General features: G+C 40.7%; 1 protein-coding gene across 2 annotated transcripts in view; it reads left to right on the top strand.

The window, feature by feature from the left end:
• Positions 1 to 47: 47 nt before the first annotated feature.
• The window catches only part of MBOAT1 (membrane bound O-acyltransferase domain containing 1), a 56,366-nt gene continuing 40,902 nt past the window's right edge, over positions 48 to 15,511 (top strand). For both annotated transcript variants that reach the window (XM_027654183.1, XM_027654182.1), the window contains exon 1: positions 48 to 142. In XM_027654183.1, coding sequence (XP_027509984.1) covers positions 53 to 142 — 90 coding nt within the window. In that variant the 5' untranslated portion in view covers positions 48 to 52. The remainder of the gene's footprint in view (positions 143 to 15,511) is intronic.

Raw genomic sequence — 15,511 nt, 5'->3', positions numbered from 1 at the left:
CGGGAGGGGCGCGCAGGTGGGCGCGGGGGCCGGGGCCGTGCGGGGATGCGGCATGGCCGAGCAGCCCGGCGCTCCGCACCGCACCACCGGCTCCACCTTGCTGCACCCGCTGAGCACGCTTCTGGGCATCCCGCTGGACCAGGTGAGCCTGCGAGCCGCGCCGCGCCGGCGAGCGGCGGGACCGGGGCGGGGGATCCCACGGCCGTCTGGCAGAGGAGGGAGGTCCGTCGCTCCCGTCGCTGTCACGCCGCGCGTCTGCCTAAGGGCCTCGGGAGCAGCGCGGAGACACCGTCCCCCCGCGGTGGGAGCGGGTTTGGGAGGGGGTCGGGTCGAGCCGTGCCGCTCTGCCGGGCGGGCGGGCTGCTGTCACCGTGGAAGCCCTTCGTTTTTCCCGGCAATGCCTGGCGCTTTTCCTACTCTCGCAAGAATTCGCTGCTGGATGCTGCTGGATGCTGTCAGTCACGGCGCTGGGCTGACTGCGGCAGTCTGGAATGCTTCAGGAGCTCGGGTGCTGGCCCACCTCTGGGAACCGCCGGGCCGCGGTGGCCTGTAAGGAATCCTTACGTTCAGGCGCTGTTTTTGTGGCTAGCGGGACTGTGGAAGGCAGGCTCAGAAGTCACTTCCAGCCTAGTCCAAATGCCTGATGGAATTGCAAAATGTGTGTATGGAGATAGGCAAAACACACAGACACACACACAAGCAGTCTTACGGGTGAGCAAGTTTGTGCTAAATCCCTAACAGCACACAATAGATTTTTGGCTGTGGTGGTGTTTTCTAATTGTTTATAGTCTCCTGGTTAAACTGACCCCTAACAGGCAGAAAACGTTGCCCTCCCCCACCAACACCTTTTATTGTCCCTCAAGCCTGCATGCACCTGCTGCCTTCCTGCATTCTTTCACTGATGAGGAAGTTAGGTCTGAAAGTTTGTGATAACCAGAACAAGTCTCCACCAAATTGCTAGGAGGTTAAACTGTGCTCTAAGAAACAAGGGCAGCAGAGGTGTGCTTGGTAAAAAACAAACAGAAGATTGAAATTTATTTGCTTTCTTCTGTTTGCAGAATGACTGGTGCTAGGTGTCATTTTTTACTACTGTTTTTTTTTCCAAGTTGAGTAACGAATTCTACAGATTATACCCCTTCATCTAACCATGCCAGTTTTCCCTTTTTTGACAGAAAACAGGTTTTGATGCAAGAAAAGAGATCTGTTGCTCAATGCTAAAACAGTTAAACAATAAAGACCTGTAATTATCTGTAGGCTATTAATTTAGGAGAAGAAGAATGAGTAGCGATAGCTTCTTTTTTGAGGTGTTCCATGCCATGATTGATGAATATGAGAACACCAAAAAAACCCAGAAATAGCAAACGCTTACTGTTGCAGCTTGTTTGTGGTGCCACAGCATACATACAGTGTTAGGATGACTCAGTTACCAAACAATGAAGTCTTGACAGACTGCAGTTTTTCTTTCTAAGCTTTCAAAAACTTGCCCTTCCACTCAGCCAAGGTGATACAAAGATTATGTTGTCCATGGGAAAAATTCTGCTTGCACTCTTCTGGGTCTGAGGATGCTTCACTACATCTGGTTACAAGCTGTGTTTGTCCCAGGACCCCGGTCTCATGGGTGCTGATGGTGGGCACTTCTGTATCTGGTGATTTGCACCTTGAGCCCGCACCAGTAAGCGGAGGGGGATGTGCTCTGGGGTCAGCAGTGTGGCTGGGCTATGAGAGCGTGTATGCAGGTGTAGGTGTGGGTGTAGGTGCCGTCCCTGCGAACGACCCTGTTGGCTCCAGCAGCATGGAGCAGTGATGCGTCAGGAGGAGCCCCACCTTGCTGGGGTTTATCACAGAACTGCAGCACAGCCGTGATGAAATAACAGCTTTCCTTACCTGAAAATCCAGCCTACTTAATAGCTATCAATCATTTTAAAAGCATTGTGCTGCCACTGTCCCCTCAAATCATGAGTCTCAACTCTGACCTGCAGTGCTAATGCCCTCGGAAGCAAAATAAAAAGATTTTCACACAGCTCTTCTGCCGGGTGGGTGGGTTACCTTCCTCATTAGAATGAGAGAGGGATTTCTGTTGTAGGGGAAAAGTTCACTTGCTCCTCTAAGCAGAATGGCACTCTGTGTATGAAAGACTGTTTTACTAGATATGAATCCCACGTGGAGCAGGGGCAGGTTTATTGTAACCCTGACAGGCTCTGTGCCTTCTGCTCAGTGGCTGGGCTGTAACAGGGGAGGTATCTCTGGTTTGTCACTCTGTATTCACACTGTTGTGCTCAGCCTGTTGGGTGGTGACAGTCCAGATCTTCCTCTGGACCTTGTGGCTGGCAGTTCCCCATGGCTGGCCCTGAACCTTCAAAAATGCCAAGAGAGCAAGAGGCAAAGGTGCAGAGGTGGAGCTTAGACCCTCTATGTCACTGTGGTATGTGAAAGCCATCCGTGTCCACCTCTGTGTTAAGTGCACAGAGGACTTGTCCCTTCTTTTATAGGTTTTCCATGAGGACTGTGCTATGAGGGAGATTTCAGTCTATGAAAAAGGCCAGAAAAAAATTGAGCTGAAGGTCTGAAAAATGAAAGTTGTCATTGTTACCCTTTCATAGCAGGGGCAGAAAAGCTGTAGTAATGGTAGGTGGAAAATGTTTTGTCATCTAAGAAGCAGCTCATGGATCACTCGTTATGGGAAGCATGGGTGAATATGAAAATTTATTTTTTCACATTGGTTGTTTTCTTAATTTTAAAAAATTAAAACTTAGGTTTAAAAGCAGCACAGAATTACAGAGGGTGCAGTTCCTGTCTGCACTGTGTACCTTGGCAGACTGTTCACATTTTGTTTAGCAGTTTACTGCATGAAAACATAGTGGAGTTTTCTGCTTTAGATGCTAAAATAATCCTGATTTCTCAGTGTGTATTTGCATGTCTCTTTAATGGATGATTTATCTTTGAATTTAGCATTGAAATATTATTTTTAAGAAGTGCTATATTTGGTAATAAGATTAATGAGTTTGAAAGAGGATGAAAAGACTCTGTGTGTTCAATTCATTCTCATATCCCAGGAAAGCAGACTTTGAAGTTTAGTTGACTTGTGTTCTAAAAATATCTGGCTATGTCAATGACATACCTTCAGCAGCATTTGGAAAAGAGTTTTGGGGTGTTTTTTATTTCCTTATCACATATACTCCAAATCAGTGTTGCTGGAATGTCGTCCCTCCCACTACACTTATAGAGTGACTTTTGGCAAAGTATACAATTTTTTGTTATATATGCCCCAAATAATTAATTTTGGGATATAGTCCTCTACCATAAATCAGTGAGATATGGGAAGTTAAACATTAAACTTTTAATAGTGTAATTTATGTAAACAAAGTGTGTGAGTGTGTATAAATACAGTGAAGAAATAAATATATTATTCAAAGTTATATTAAAAGTAAATTTAATGCAATTGTTTATCCATATGTATTTTTACCACACCTTCCTAAGGTCTAGGCATCTCTGGAAGTAATTTAGGTTCAAAGGGTTAAGATGTGATTAAAAAGTTTCACTTCTCAAGGTTATTTTGTAGTACTCTTTATATCCCAGGTTTCCTATTGTCTTAGAAGTAGCAACTCTAGTGCAAATGGTCAACTGCTGTACAATAAACCTTACATTTTAACAGGCCTTACCCTGACCTATGTTGGACAGTACCAAGTTTGTGGACTTTCAAGGAAATGTGTTCTCTGTTCAGGGAGACTCTCTCAAAAACTGTATGAATGTCTTCTCATGTTTATATCAGAGGGCTTTTAACTTCAGTGTTTTCACTGATGAGGCTAGCCATGTTTCCCTAAAGAGGAAAAAAATGTTCATTTAAACTTAATTTTGAATGCTTTGGCTGCTGATTGTAGGCCTTAAATTTTTCATTTTAATTCTTTCATTGTAGGTTATCTGCATACTTATGTTTTGGCAGAAGTTTAAATAAAACACTAGCTGTGGAGGGACATGTGTGGGACATGCCTCTGAGTCTTGGGATAGTTCAAGTATTAGAGATGTCCTCCCACCATTCCTTGAGTTTGAATAACTCGCTGTGCAAAGCATGCTGGTTTAAAAAAAGAGAAAGAAGAAAAAAGTATATGTGTCTTTTTTTTTTCCTTTTACAAAAAAACATGTATTCTGATCCCAAAATAAGGGATGGTTTTGTTGACTTTCACATTTTTCAACTCTTTTGCTGTCCGCCTTCAGTTTTACTTCTACGCTTTCTGATTTAGCTAGTCAGCAGATCTGTTAGTTTCAAGCCTCTTTGTGTGACTTTTCTAATCCACTTTTTGAGCAGTGTAAAGCCAAATAAAAAAGCAGCTTTCAAGGAACTCAACAAACTTTAGGATGTGAACTTTGAGGATCCTTTAATGGTTGTCAGTTGAGTCATTAGAAGATGTAATGCTGAGGAAGAAAGGTAATTTGTTACAGATTGAAGTGGGATAACTGAAGGTGGAAGTTCATTAAAGACTTAAGAGGGGTTAGTATCAGATTTTTAACTAAAAAAAGCTGCTCTAAAGCAATGGCAACAACTGTCCATGTTCAACTATGCTGCATTTCAATTTCCTAATGCTACTCATTTTACAACTGAAAATTCTACATTTTCATTTTAAAGTGCAGCAGTACTTGTCATTTAATACCTCCCTGACACCCTCAACTGCAAAAAATAAAGCTGTGTAAATTTTACTTATTTGAGAAACAGTAAGGAAAAATTAAATTTGAAATCAACATCTTAAAACACATTTATAGAGAAATATTACTTATGTTGCCAAAACCATCTTTAATTTTGATATTTTCTGACTTTTGAGTACCCAGATTTTGTAAAACTGTTGTCTTTAAAAGAAACCATTAGTGGTTTACTATAATGCCATGAAGGACATAACACTTAGGTCCCCAGTTAAAGAGGTGCCTGCAAGCAGGGCAGTTCATAGTGCATTTAGAGCAAATTTGTATCTTCTGGAGACAGTACTGGGACGGAAGAATAGTACATTCCGCAGAATAAGGCTGTCTCCAAAGCATTTTTTCCTGTTCAGTTCACCTATTACTAACAATTGCAATAATACACATTTTCCTCTGCTTTGGAAACATGTGCTGCCTTTTTCAACGTGTTCTCACTCAGTTTGGCGCTGCAGTCTTGAAACTCATGGCTGATGTCTTGATACTATGAGTGTAAATATTTCCACATCTCTTATGCCTTGAAAACAAAGTCTGTCCTATTAAGTTTTTAATTTGGCAGGGGACAAAAGTGCAACTGGAATCAGCTGCTTACAATTTTCCCCCTTTTAAGCACTTTCCTTCTTCATTTGTATTAAACAAGATCTGGAAAAATAAACGTTGAAGGGCTGCATAAAGTTTCCTGAAACCTTCTCTGCACATTAATCATGCCAGAACTGATTTAGTGGTGCTCTGCAGCTATTTTGAGAAAATATACAGTACTGATGAATACTCTTGGGCTCCAGCCTAGGGTTCTAGGCACCGAGCACAGAGCTGGCTCTGTGCTTTCAGGGGAGCCCCTGATGCTTAGGATTTCCTGAGCATTGGCCAGCCTGGCACAGTATTTAATGCCCTGGCTGTTCCTTGGCTCCTGTTACAGTTCACAAGAGTGGGCAGCGCTTGAGGCAGAGTTGCCAAAGTGCAAGTGGTGCTGCTAATCCCTGGGCAGGGGTGGCTGCAGCACTGGGCTTGGCATTACTGCAGAGGTGAATCTAACCTTTTGTACTTGTCTAAAACCGTGTAAAAAGTCTGATGTCAATGGGCCATGTTTCTCTTTGGAATGAAAAAAATCGCTCTGTATGTCACCTAGTAGTTACAGGTAACCTTGAGGGTACCAAGCCTTGTCTCCTGGATGCTTGGGTAGTCTAGTGAGGGTGATTAGGGAGACCTTCCAGAAACTCAGGCTGGCTCTTAAAAGTACAGTCTGATGCAAAAAATTCTACTGTCCTTTATTAATAGTGGTGGGAGTCTTTATGTTAACATGTAGTTTGGATCAGGAGTGGGCTTCAGGAAGGAATCTCTTGGCTGTCCCCACTTGGCACACTTTGTACACGAAGTGGCCCCAGAGCATCTACACAGGGTTGCTCTCTGTGGATGTGAAGCCAGAGGATGTGGCCCAGAAACTTGCAGTATTTCATCTGTTAAGGTGCACACAGCACTAGAGTTCAGCTCCTCTGAATTGAGACCCTTCCAGTAATTAGTCCCTCGAATGAGGGGCCTTCGCCCTCAGTTGTTTTGCTCTTCAAACCCGTTTTGCTGCACCATAGCACTTGGTAAGATGAACGCAGTGGAATTCTCTGACCTTCATTTGACGGTTTCTTCAGAGCATAGCACTGGTCAGGCTTGTTTGGTCACTTCTGAATAGGTGGAATCCAGCCCGTTCTGCACGGGGATCAGCTGGGTCAGCCAGTCCTACCTCTGCCAAGGGAGAGAACAGCACAAGGAGAAAAACAGCTCTGGGAAACCCTTTGGGTGGTCCTTCCCCAGATCAAGATTGCATCATTCTCCCTTCGTATGATCTCGACTGGAAATGTTCATTTTCACTAGTCCTTTTTATTCCTGGCTCAAAGCACTTTAAACAGGTTTTGCAAAATTGTAGGTGAGTGCAAAAACAAAAGCACAAGCTATAGTTTCTGACATAAATGGTTTTTTAGAAGTTTTTTGGAGGGCGTCTACTTGCAGTATGTTGCATTCTTAATGGAGCTGAGTGGAAATTTCTTTTTTGCTCATTGCAGGCTTCCCTCATGGTAAGAAAAGTCCAGGCTTTAAAAAAAAAAATCTTAGTAATGTGAGGAAAAGATCTTGTAAACATATTACTGAATCAAATATGTTGGAACATTTAAAGGTTCCCAAAGAATTTGTTCTCAATGATTCCCCTAAGTGTTAGGAAAATATCCAAATAGAAAATAATTTTTAAAACCAAAATTCAAGGTATTAGCCAGACAACTTTACCACCCTGGAATTATTTTTATTTTTTTCTTTAACAGGAAATGGTAGTATTACTCTGAAAACTTAAGGAAGTTAGTCAATCAGTCTGTAACATGGGTGTTACCATGCTGTCTGGTCTCAGGCAAAATGATATTAGAACAATTCTTAACTTCCCTCTTTCTGGATGCCTTGTCCAGGTGGGATTTGAGCACCCTGAACATTTGCCTGCTGTTCCTGGGCAATTGAGTGGCTGGATAATGGGACTTTTACCTGTGCCCTCATGTGACACTCTGCCCTCATGTGACACTCTGCAGTGTAGTGGGTTGGATGCTGTGTTAAAACATCTGAGCTGCCTACCTAGATGACTTATGCAAAAGGCAAATAGACTTGAGTGTGTGTATCTGTCTGGTAAGTCCCAGACAAAAACCTGGCAATCTTACGGAATAGCAAGTTTAAAATTTTTGATCAGTGTGAGATTATATTCTGTGGTCTTTGAGTTCAGTGAGTGTGTCAGGCTGGGCATATCTGGAGTGGGAAGAGGAGGCAAGAAAATACTCTTTTGGATAATTTCTTTGGATTGCATGCAGAATACTAGAAAAACTTAATAACAATTTCAGGCCAAGGAAGAAACTTCAACTGCAGGCTGTCATGCGCTGGGTGAGTGTTTGCTGCTTCTACAGGCCCCAGTCTTGTGACAAAAGCTCTAATTGGACTTGAGCATTTTCTTCGTTTGTGGTTTCTTATTCAAGTGCAGTTTGACAGTGGTATGCAGATAGGACAGGAATGGGGAAGGTAAAATAACAAGGCAAAACCCAAGACATTTGAGGACCCCCCACTCCCAACATTTCTTGAATAACTTCCATGCTTGTTTTTGTGCTCATGTACTGGCTTTAAGTAAACCTTTTTTTTTTTTTTAATGGACCACTGAGTAGAGTAGTTTTAATTATTAACTCTTACATCTAGCTTAAATGACATTATAAACTGGTGAAAGTAGGTTTTTTCCTTTTATCAGTGAGAGAGAGTGTTAAAGAGAGTACATTATTGACTTTGTTTATCTTACGTGTGCACACACAGAGGGCAGGTTCAAATCCCTGACTCCTATGGTTTGCATTAAGTATTTATACCAGCAAATTCCAGCTTACAGATCAATAATTTATCTATTTTAGAGAGAGTTTTAGAATTACTTTGTTCGCTCAGAAGCGAAGTTTTAGTAATCTGACATTTACACTTCTTATGTGTAATGTTTTTTCAGGATGTTTTGCCAACTATGCTATATTGAAGGTGAAAACAAAGTGTAGACAAACGATTTGGAGACAGTGACTGAGAAGTTAAAGGACTTTTTTGAATTAAATACAGTTATTGATGGCAGCATTATGTATCCACAGTGAGTTGTGGGCACTGTTAGCACTCACAACTTTTATGCCTTTGTGTATGTGTGATTGTGTTCGTGCTAATTCTCTAGAGGCAAAAAATTGTGGTCTGTAGTTGCCACAGCAACAATAACACTGCACTGGTATGGGTATGGGTGGGTTTTCCCTATTTTATACAAGTATGTCAAAAGTGTGGGCATGTTGCTGTGATACACTGTGAAATATGATAGACTTTTGAGAGAGGAAACATTTGTTTGTTTTCTGTTCAGAGAATGTGATTTTAATTTTGTGATACCTTTATTACCACTTCTGTGGTAGGGTTCTGGTTCCCAATTTTCAGATATAACATTGCAGAGAGGAAAATGGCTCAGCAGTTTGAAAAAAGAAAGTTTCAGAGATGTTCCGTTGGTGGTAATCAGTAAATAAAATGAGGATTAGAACAAAGAATGGTCCAGGGCAGAGGGAAATGTTTCTGTCCCGTTGTAGTTGCTCTTGTCAATCAAAAGATGACTACTGTTCTTTGTCATGAAAATAGAATGAAAATATGAACTAGGTAAAAGAGAAAAAAATTACAGGGTAAGCTTATTTTCTTAAACATGCAAAAGCAAAATGAGGGAACTAAAGGGTTTGCATTAGAAATGTGACTTTTAAGAGGGATCATGGTGAAAGTATATGTGAGCAGCATAAAAGAAATAGATCCAGGACATAGAATCATAGAATTCTTGGAATTTAGAATGAACTAGAACTAAACTGAACAAGAACTAGTTCATTACATGGAATTAATGAACTTAGAATTCATCTTGAGTTGAAAGGGACTTTGAAGATCATCTAACATCAACCCCTTGTGCCAGGGAACCTTTCAGTAGACCAGGTTACTCAGAGCCCCGGGTGATCTTGATCACCTCCAGGGATGGGGAGTTCACAATCTTTCTGGTCACAGGAAGAAGGGACTCCTTTCCTTCTGTCTCCCTGTGTTTCTTCATGTGCAGAGAAAAATGTGATAGCATTGAAAGGCTGCAGATTCATCAGTGATTAAAATTAAGGTCTTTTGCATGCAGTCCAGATGTGGCTGTGAAACCCCTTTCAACAGGGGGTACTAACTTGGCCAGAGCCAGTGTGGACCTGGATGTTTATCTGAAAAACATGAGTTTCTAGAGTAATGTTAGCTTAAAAGAAAAAGCTTTTGGAAGTACCTGTTCTTTTTCTGGCTCCTTTCAGGGCCTGTCCCCTCTGCAGGCACTGGTTTCTGCCAGCTCTGCTGCTGGTGTTGCTGATGCTTTTAGGATCCCAAGTCACTGATGGCAGTCCCAAGCATGGCCTCTTCCATTATGGGTGAGTGGGTCTGCTAAAGTCGTCGACCCCTCCCAGAGCTTGACTCAGTGCTGGATTTATTACTCATGTTTCTTCACATGGTGATACTGCAGGAAGCACCAGATCTCTGTAGGGAAGATCAGCCAATGCCCAGGAGAGGTCACTTCTCCAACATCCCACTTTCAAGCAGCCCTGACTGCACCTGTTCTTCTATTTATTAATTTATATAAAAAGTAACTGACTCCTTATATGATTTATAATGTATTTCCCTGTTGGTTATCCTCTTATTTTTCTGTTCTGATTTTTAACTGTTGGGGGATTTTTGTCCCTGTGCTGAGCACTTCCCCTCTGTTCAGTTCATGCTGCATGTCTTCAATGCTGTATTTGGTAGTTTCATGATCTGCATATTCTCTCTGAAGAGACTGCCAGCAGGTGTCTAGTAAAGTCTGCCTTCATCCTTTGATAGGGCTCTAACATCCTGATCAGTAGTCTGCTATCTATCTGTTAATCATACCTTTTTTGTGCACCATTATCTCAGTTGCCTAGATATCTCAGTTAGGCTTCCTGGGCTTTTTGGCCTGGATAAAGTTGAGTCAGAGTTCAAATGATTATTAGGGGAAAATGGATTCTGAATCTGCCTTCTCTTCTCCTTTTCCTCTGACACTTCAGTTTTTGAGCATAGATGTAAGGGTGATGTAGCAGTCCAGTTTAGAAGACCCTAAATGGCAGATGTGCCTGTTTCCAGGCACATGATTCGAGGATCATGTATTTGCAGTTGCTTTGTCTCTTTCTGTCTGCAAGACAGCAGTCTCATTTATTTGCTGGCAGGTGAAACTACCATCTTTTGCACTGGAGAGGCTTCAGGCCATCATTGGGAACCTTGGTCATCTGCTTCTGAGGCTCCTCTCCCTTGTCCTCTATAAAGTCTAAAGTATGTGCTGCTCATTGCTCGCGTGCCTTCCAGCATCGGAAAAATTGAAATGCTACCTGAATCTGAATCTGCACTTTAGTGCTATAGTAACAGTGGGGGAAAACTCCATGTGTGTTTTGAGATAGCTAAGTTTGCTAAAAATCAACCCTGAAATGCTTTCTCATCGTGCTTCTGAGACATCCAGATTTTAGTGGCATAAAGCCTTGCGATAGAAAGAGAGATGGAAAGCCAGCTGTGCAGATCCTGCAATGTCCTAGTTCTCTTAAAGCATTTTTTTTAGGCTTTATGTGTAAAGGGCTTTTTCGAAAGGGAAGTTATAATTGTTTATGCAACTTAAAGGATTGTTGAATTTCTTTTCCCTGGCTATGTTCAAATTCTAAGGGTATTTCAAGAACAGTTCACTTGGAGTTTTTGGAATTTTGTTGTTGTACTTTGTTTCTTGGATAATGAGTTGCCTGTCACTACATAGTAGGAGCATCACTGTAATAATTTTAAATTGTAAGAGCATTCTTCTCTTTTTTTTTCCAAACTGTTGAAGAGGAAAAAATGAGACTTATTCCTGTTGCCTAACAAAAGCAGGTTATGTTTCTGTTATTGCTGACTCATAAGCATGGCAAGAATACAAAAATATAATACTGTGATTAAGCAATATAAATGTGAGTTTTTTTCTTCCTGATATTGCAGTTATCTTTGGAAAGTATTAGTGTTATAACCAGAAGTTCTGTTGTACTGCATGCAAATAGAAATGTGCAGCTCTGGTGGAGGGATGTGTAAAGAAGGCTTTAATGAGACAAGGAAATTAAGTCTTTTTTCCTCAAATATAGTATATTGCAAATAAAATTAATTTATAGCACAATCCACATATCTCTTCTTTTTTTGTTGTTGTTTATATTTCTTTATTCAGCAACTGACGCTTACTGATGCCATGTGTTTTCCTGTTAGTTTTTGTTTTGATTTGGTTGCTAGGTTTGAAAACTAGGAAATGTTTTGGGGGTTTCGTTTGTTTGTTTGTTTGTTTTTAATTTGAGGGGTCAACCCTGAAATTCCTTCAGAGCATGACTTTTTTGGAAAGGTACTGATGATTTCCAGAGATGTTATTTCAGTCACAGTTGAGATGTTTGACTTGTGCCAAGTCCTGAGTACTTGTCATCTCCAAGTTACTTGTTTTCAATAATGTCTGAAGTTAAGCGCCTAAAATTAGACATGCTCCGAAGTTCAGCTTCCAGAGATATTTGCTGTAGATGTAAGGTGCTTGTAACAGGCATAACTAAACAGCTGGGGCTACATTCTTGTCTTTTTGCATGGTTTAAGATCCAAAACAAATGAGCATGAAGCAAGTATGCTGCAAATTCTGAGCAGAAATAAGGAAGGAAAAAAACCCACAACAGGATATTGTCACTGTACACGTTTTATTGGTGGCTTCTCTTCCTGCCACCGTTCTGAAGGGAGTAAAAGTAAGTCTGCAACCCACGTGAATGAAGGTTAGATAAATGTGGCATATATTAAAAAGCATAGAGCAATAATTTTACTTTTAAACTGCAGAACAATAGGAAAGAGCAGTATTTTATAGCTGTGAAATCTCAGGGGACTGAAAGTGAGTGTCTGGAGTTGGCAGTTCTCCTGATTCCACATGGCCACTGTTATAGCAAAGGAATGAAAGAAAGATAATTTTGCTTGAATTGAAAAAAAAACAACACACCAGCAAAACAGCAAACCCACACAAATCTCTTTGGAAAAAAGGCTAAAAATGAAGAAAAGAGCTATCCAGAAAATCTGCTGGCCAGCAGAATCAAGGACCTTGGTGAAAATGGGCGACTTTGCAAGCAACTGAAGAATATAAAGTTTTCACTGTTTACGGAAGCAGAAAAAGTGAACTTTACTGACTCTTATGTTTGCAAATATAATTGCCAAAATATAAACTGACTTTTCCAATCAAATAAATGGTTCTGACTAAAGTTTACTACTAAAAAGAGTGCTTGTGCATATATTTCCTCCTCTTTTGCCATGCTTCTTTTTCTTCTTGTGTGAAAAACCTGTCAATTATGCATCTGCACAGGTTGAGATGACTGAAAATTAACTCTAAAACCAAAAAAATTTCTCAGCAGATTCACTGCAGATTTTCCCTGGCCCTTACTGATGGCTTCCCAAAATCTTTGTGTATCCTCTTCTGCCTGTGAAAGGTAGCTGGGAATATTTTCTGTACCTCTTTCAACAAATTCTGTGACTGCATTGTTGGGAAGGGTAGGGTGGCCCCTTATTTTGCTAGGTTGAAGCATGGGAGTACAACACAGATCCTCACCTTTCCATGTTGATGTACCCTAAAATTATATTTTTAAGCTCATCTGAAAGCATCTTTTTTGTTCTTCACTCCATCTGCAAATACTGTCACTCTGTGTTTTGGAGATACAAGACTGCTCAGGCAAGGAAGAGGACAGGAAGAACTGAGGTTTGTAGCACCTGCTTGGGGAAGCAGGAAACCAAGTGTGTTGACTACACCCATCATGTAGGAGCATTGTTGCCCTAAAACTCTTCCACACATATCTAGGAGTAGATATGCTAGTTTGCTTTTCTCCTGATTGGCACTTTTTTCGGTTTGGTTGGGTTTGTTTTGGGGTTTTTTTTCCCCTCAGTTTTATTTCAGGCACTTGAAGTGGGCTTATTTTATTGCAGAATACCAGCTTCTGTAATAGGATACCATTTTATGGTGTCTTTAAGTGTTAAGCCAAAAACTGGAGCATGGGAAACTGTGGGTCATTTTTGAAAACCTCATTTCTTATAACTAAATGAAGTCCAGTTTCACAATCCAGAGATTTCTTTCTGCTTCTGGTAAAGTTAATGCCTGTAGTATAAATATTGTTCATCTTTGTAAGTCTTCAGTGTACATTTCTACATTTAAACGTACTCATCTAGATTACTTTTATAGTAGAAGTACCTCTTTTAGACTTGTGTTTTAGGATTTGTTGATTTGCAACATAAAATTGCCTTTTTTCCCCATTGAAATCAAAAGAAATTTAGATGAACTGCCTCAGGTATCAAAATGAATGTCAGGACAGATAAATTCCACCCTTCCTCTAGCAAAGTCCTTGCATAAATTTTTTAAGCATGTCCTAATACACTAACGTTTAAAGTGCCCTTTTTTTAATTTACTGTGAGCATGACTGAGCATTTAAATACAGGATGTTCCAGATTTTTTGTGTGTAAAGGCCTAATAAAGTATTACAGAATACCATTGTGATATCTGAAAAGTTTAGTCTTTGATCAAGCCACTAATTCCAAGGATAATGTGCCTAAATTTAGCACAGTACTGACAGTTTCTATAGTGGGTAAAAAAAAGCCAGCTTTCTTTTGGCTTAGAATAACTTGTGAAGTTGGCACTTTTTTCCCCTTACTGATATTTGTTTCTTTCTGTTATGTCCACTTACTGGGATATAACTGGGATAAATGTGAACGAAACTGGTCTGTTTGTGTTGGTTTGTATTTTTAAAGACTACTTACATTTTTCTATAGAAAAGGAACTGAAAATAGAATTGCACAGACATTGCAACAGCAAGAATGGGGCAAGTTATTTTAGATGTGCCACTTCCCATTCTAGTGAAGGATTGCACTTCAAGTCTACTGTTTTATTTTTAGATTGATGAATATGTGCATGTACAAGGCTTTCATCTGACCTGAAAGTTAAGCGTGTTTCTGAATTGGGTTTTTAGAAACATTGCTACAAGGATCCTGCCATTCCTACATTCATGCAATTCCCATTGGTATTTGGGGAAGATAATTGACATTGAAGCCACAGAAGGATATGCCAGCAGGGTTGCTGGGTTTACAAACACTTGTCTGTATTGTCTTCTTTCTTTTTGAATAAATCATCTAGGTACTGATCAGTTATGCAGACAAAGTGAAAAGGTGCTTGACTTGCTGTGTTGTAAGTTTTTAAAAACTAAACCTTTAAATCTGGGGGGGGGGAAATCAGGTCTGTGTTGATGCTATTCTTAGTGCTGCTACTTTGAAGTTATTTCCTGAAGAATACAAATGTAGAAATTTGACTGAAATCTCTCAGTTAGTGCTTGAGGTTGGTGAAGTCAATCTGGGTCATGTGTAATGAGACCTGTCTTGGTCCTGCTTCCTTTTTGTTGCTGACCCTTTGTCTGTGGTGGATGAGTTGACAGTGTTGTAGAGCAGGGGCTTGGCAGTGCTCTTGAGAGGTGATGTGAAATTAGTTGTTTGGGATTTGGGAGCATTCATCACGTCTGAAAAGACCAGTTGGGAACAATACCTATTATCCAAGAACTCGTTTGTGAGAAAAAGATGGGTAAGTGGTGTATTTAATGATTATGAAAACTAAGGAACCAAGCTCCAGATAGCTGCCTGAGCCTTGCAGGTGGCTAAGAAAAGGGGGGAAGAAGTGCTTGGTGTCTCCACTGTGGGAAGGCTTTCAGAGGAGGCTTTGCAGGCACTCAAGTCTCTGCTTTGTTGTATTTTACTCTCCCAGAGTTGTTGTCTTCCATGTTTCTGCTAATTTTCCCTTCAGCATGTGTCTCCTAACGTCACATATGCTTAAACGGTGTCTTTTGAGCGCACCCTGTGAGAAGAGATGATGGAGTAACGTGATGATAAGGTTAGTCTGTACCCTCTGCATCAGTATGAAACTTTGCATAAGCAAGGAGGGTAGATGGCACAAAATCACATCTTTCTTACAGGAAGTGCTTGATCCAAGTGACCCTTATTTCCTTGGGAAGCTTTTGGAAAAGCAAGGCTGGTATTGATTTTTTTTGGTCAGACTTCTTGTTTGGATAACAACATTTTACTACTCTTTTTCCTTTTTAGATTAAAATATCCTCTATACTCTGACCTGCTGTCTGTAGTTCTGCTTTTAGATGTATCTGACACATTATACTGTGCGACACTCTACCTGCACAGTGATATGTCAAATTATTCTTTTTAAAGTACTTTTTTTGGATTTAAGGGTACTGTAATT

The sequence above is a fragment of the Corapipo altera genome, unplaced genomic scaffold, assembly GCF_003945725.1.
Source record: "Corapipo altera isolate COAL_440 unplaced genomic scaffold, ASM394572v1 60, whole genome shotgun sequence".
Lineage (NCBI taxonomy): Eukaryota > Metazoa > Chordata > Aves > Passeriformes > Pipridae > Corapipo > Corapipo altera.
The sequence above is the reverse complement of the archived record's forward strand: the minus strand, read 5'-3'. Positions and strand labels throughout refer to the sequence as shown.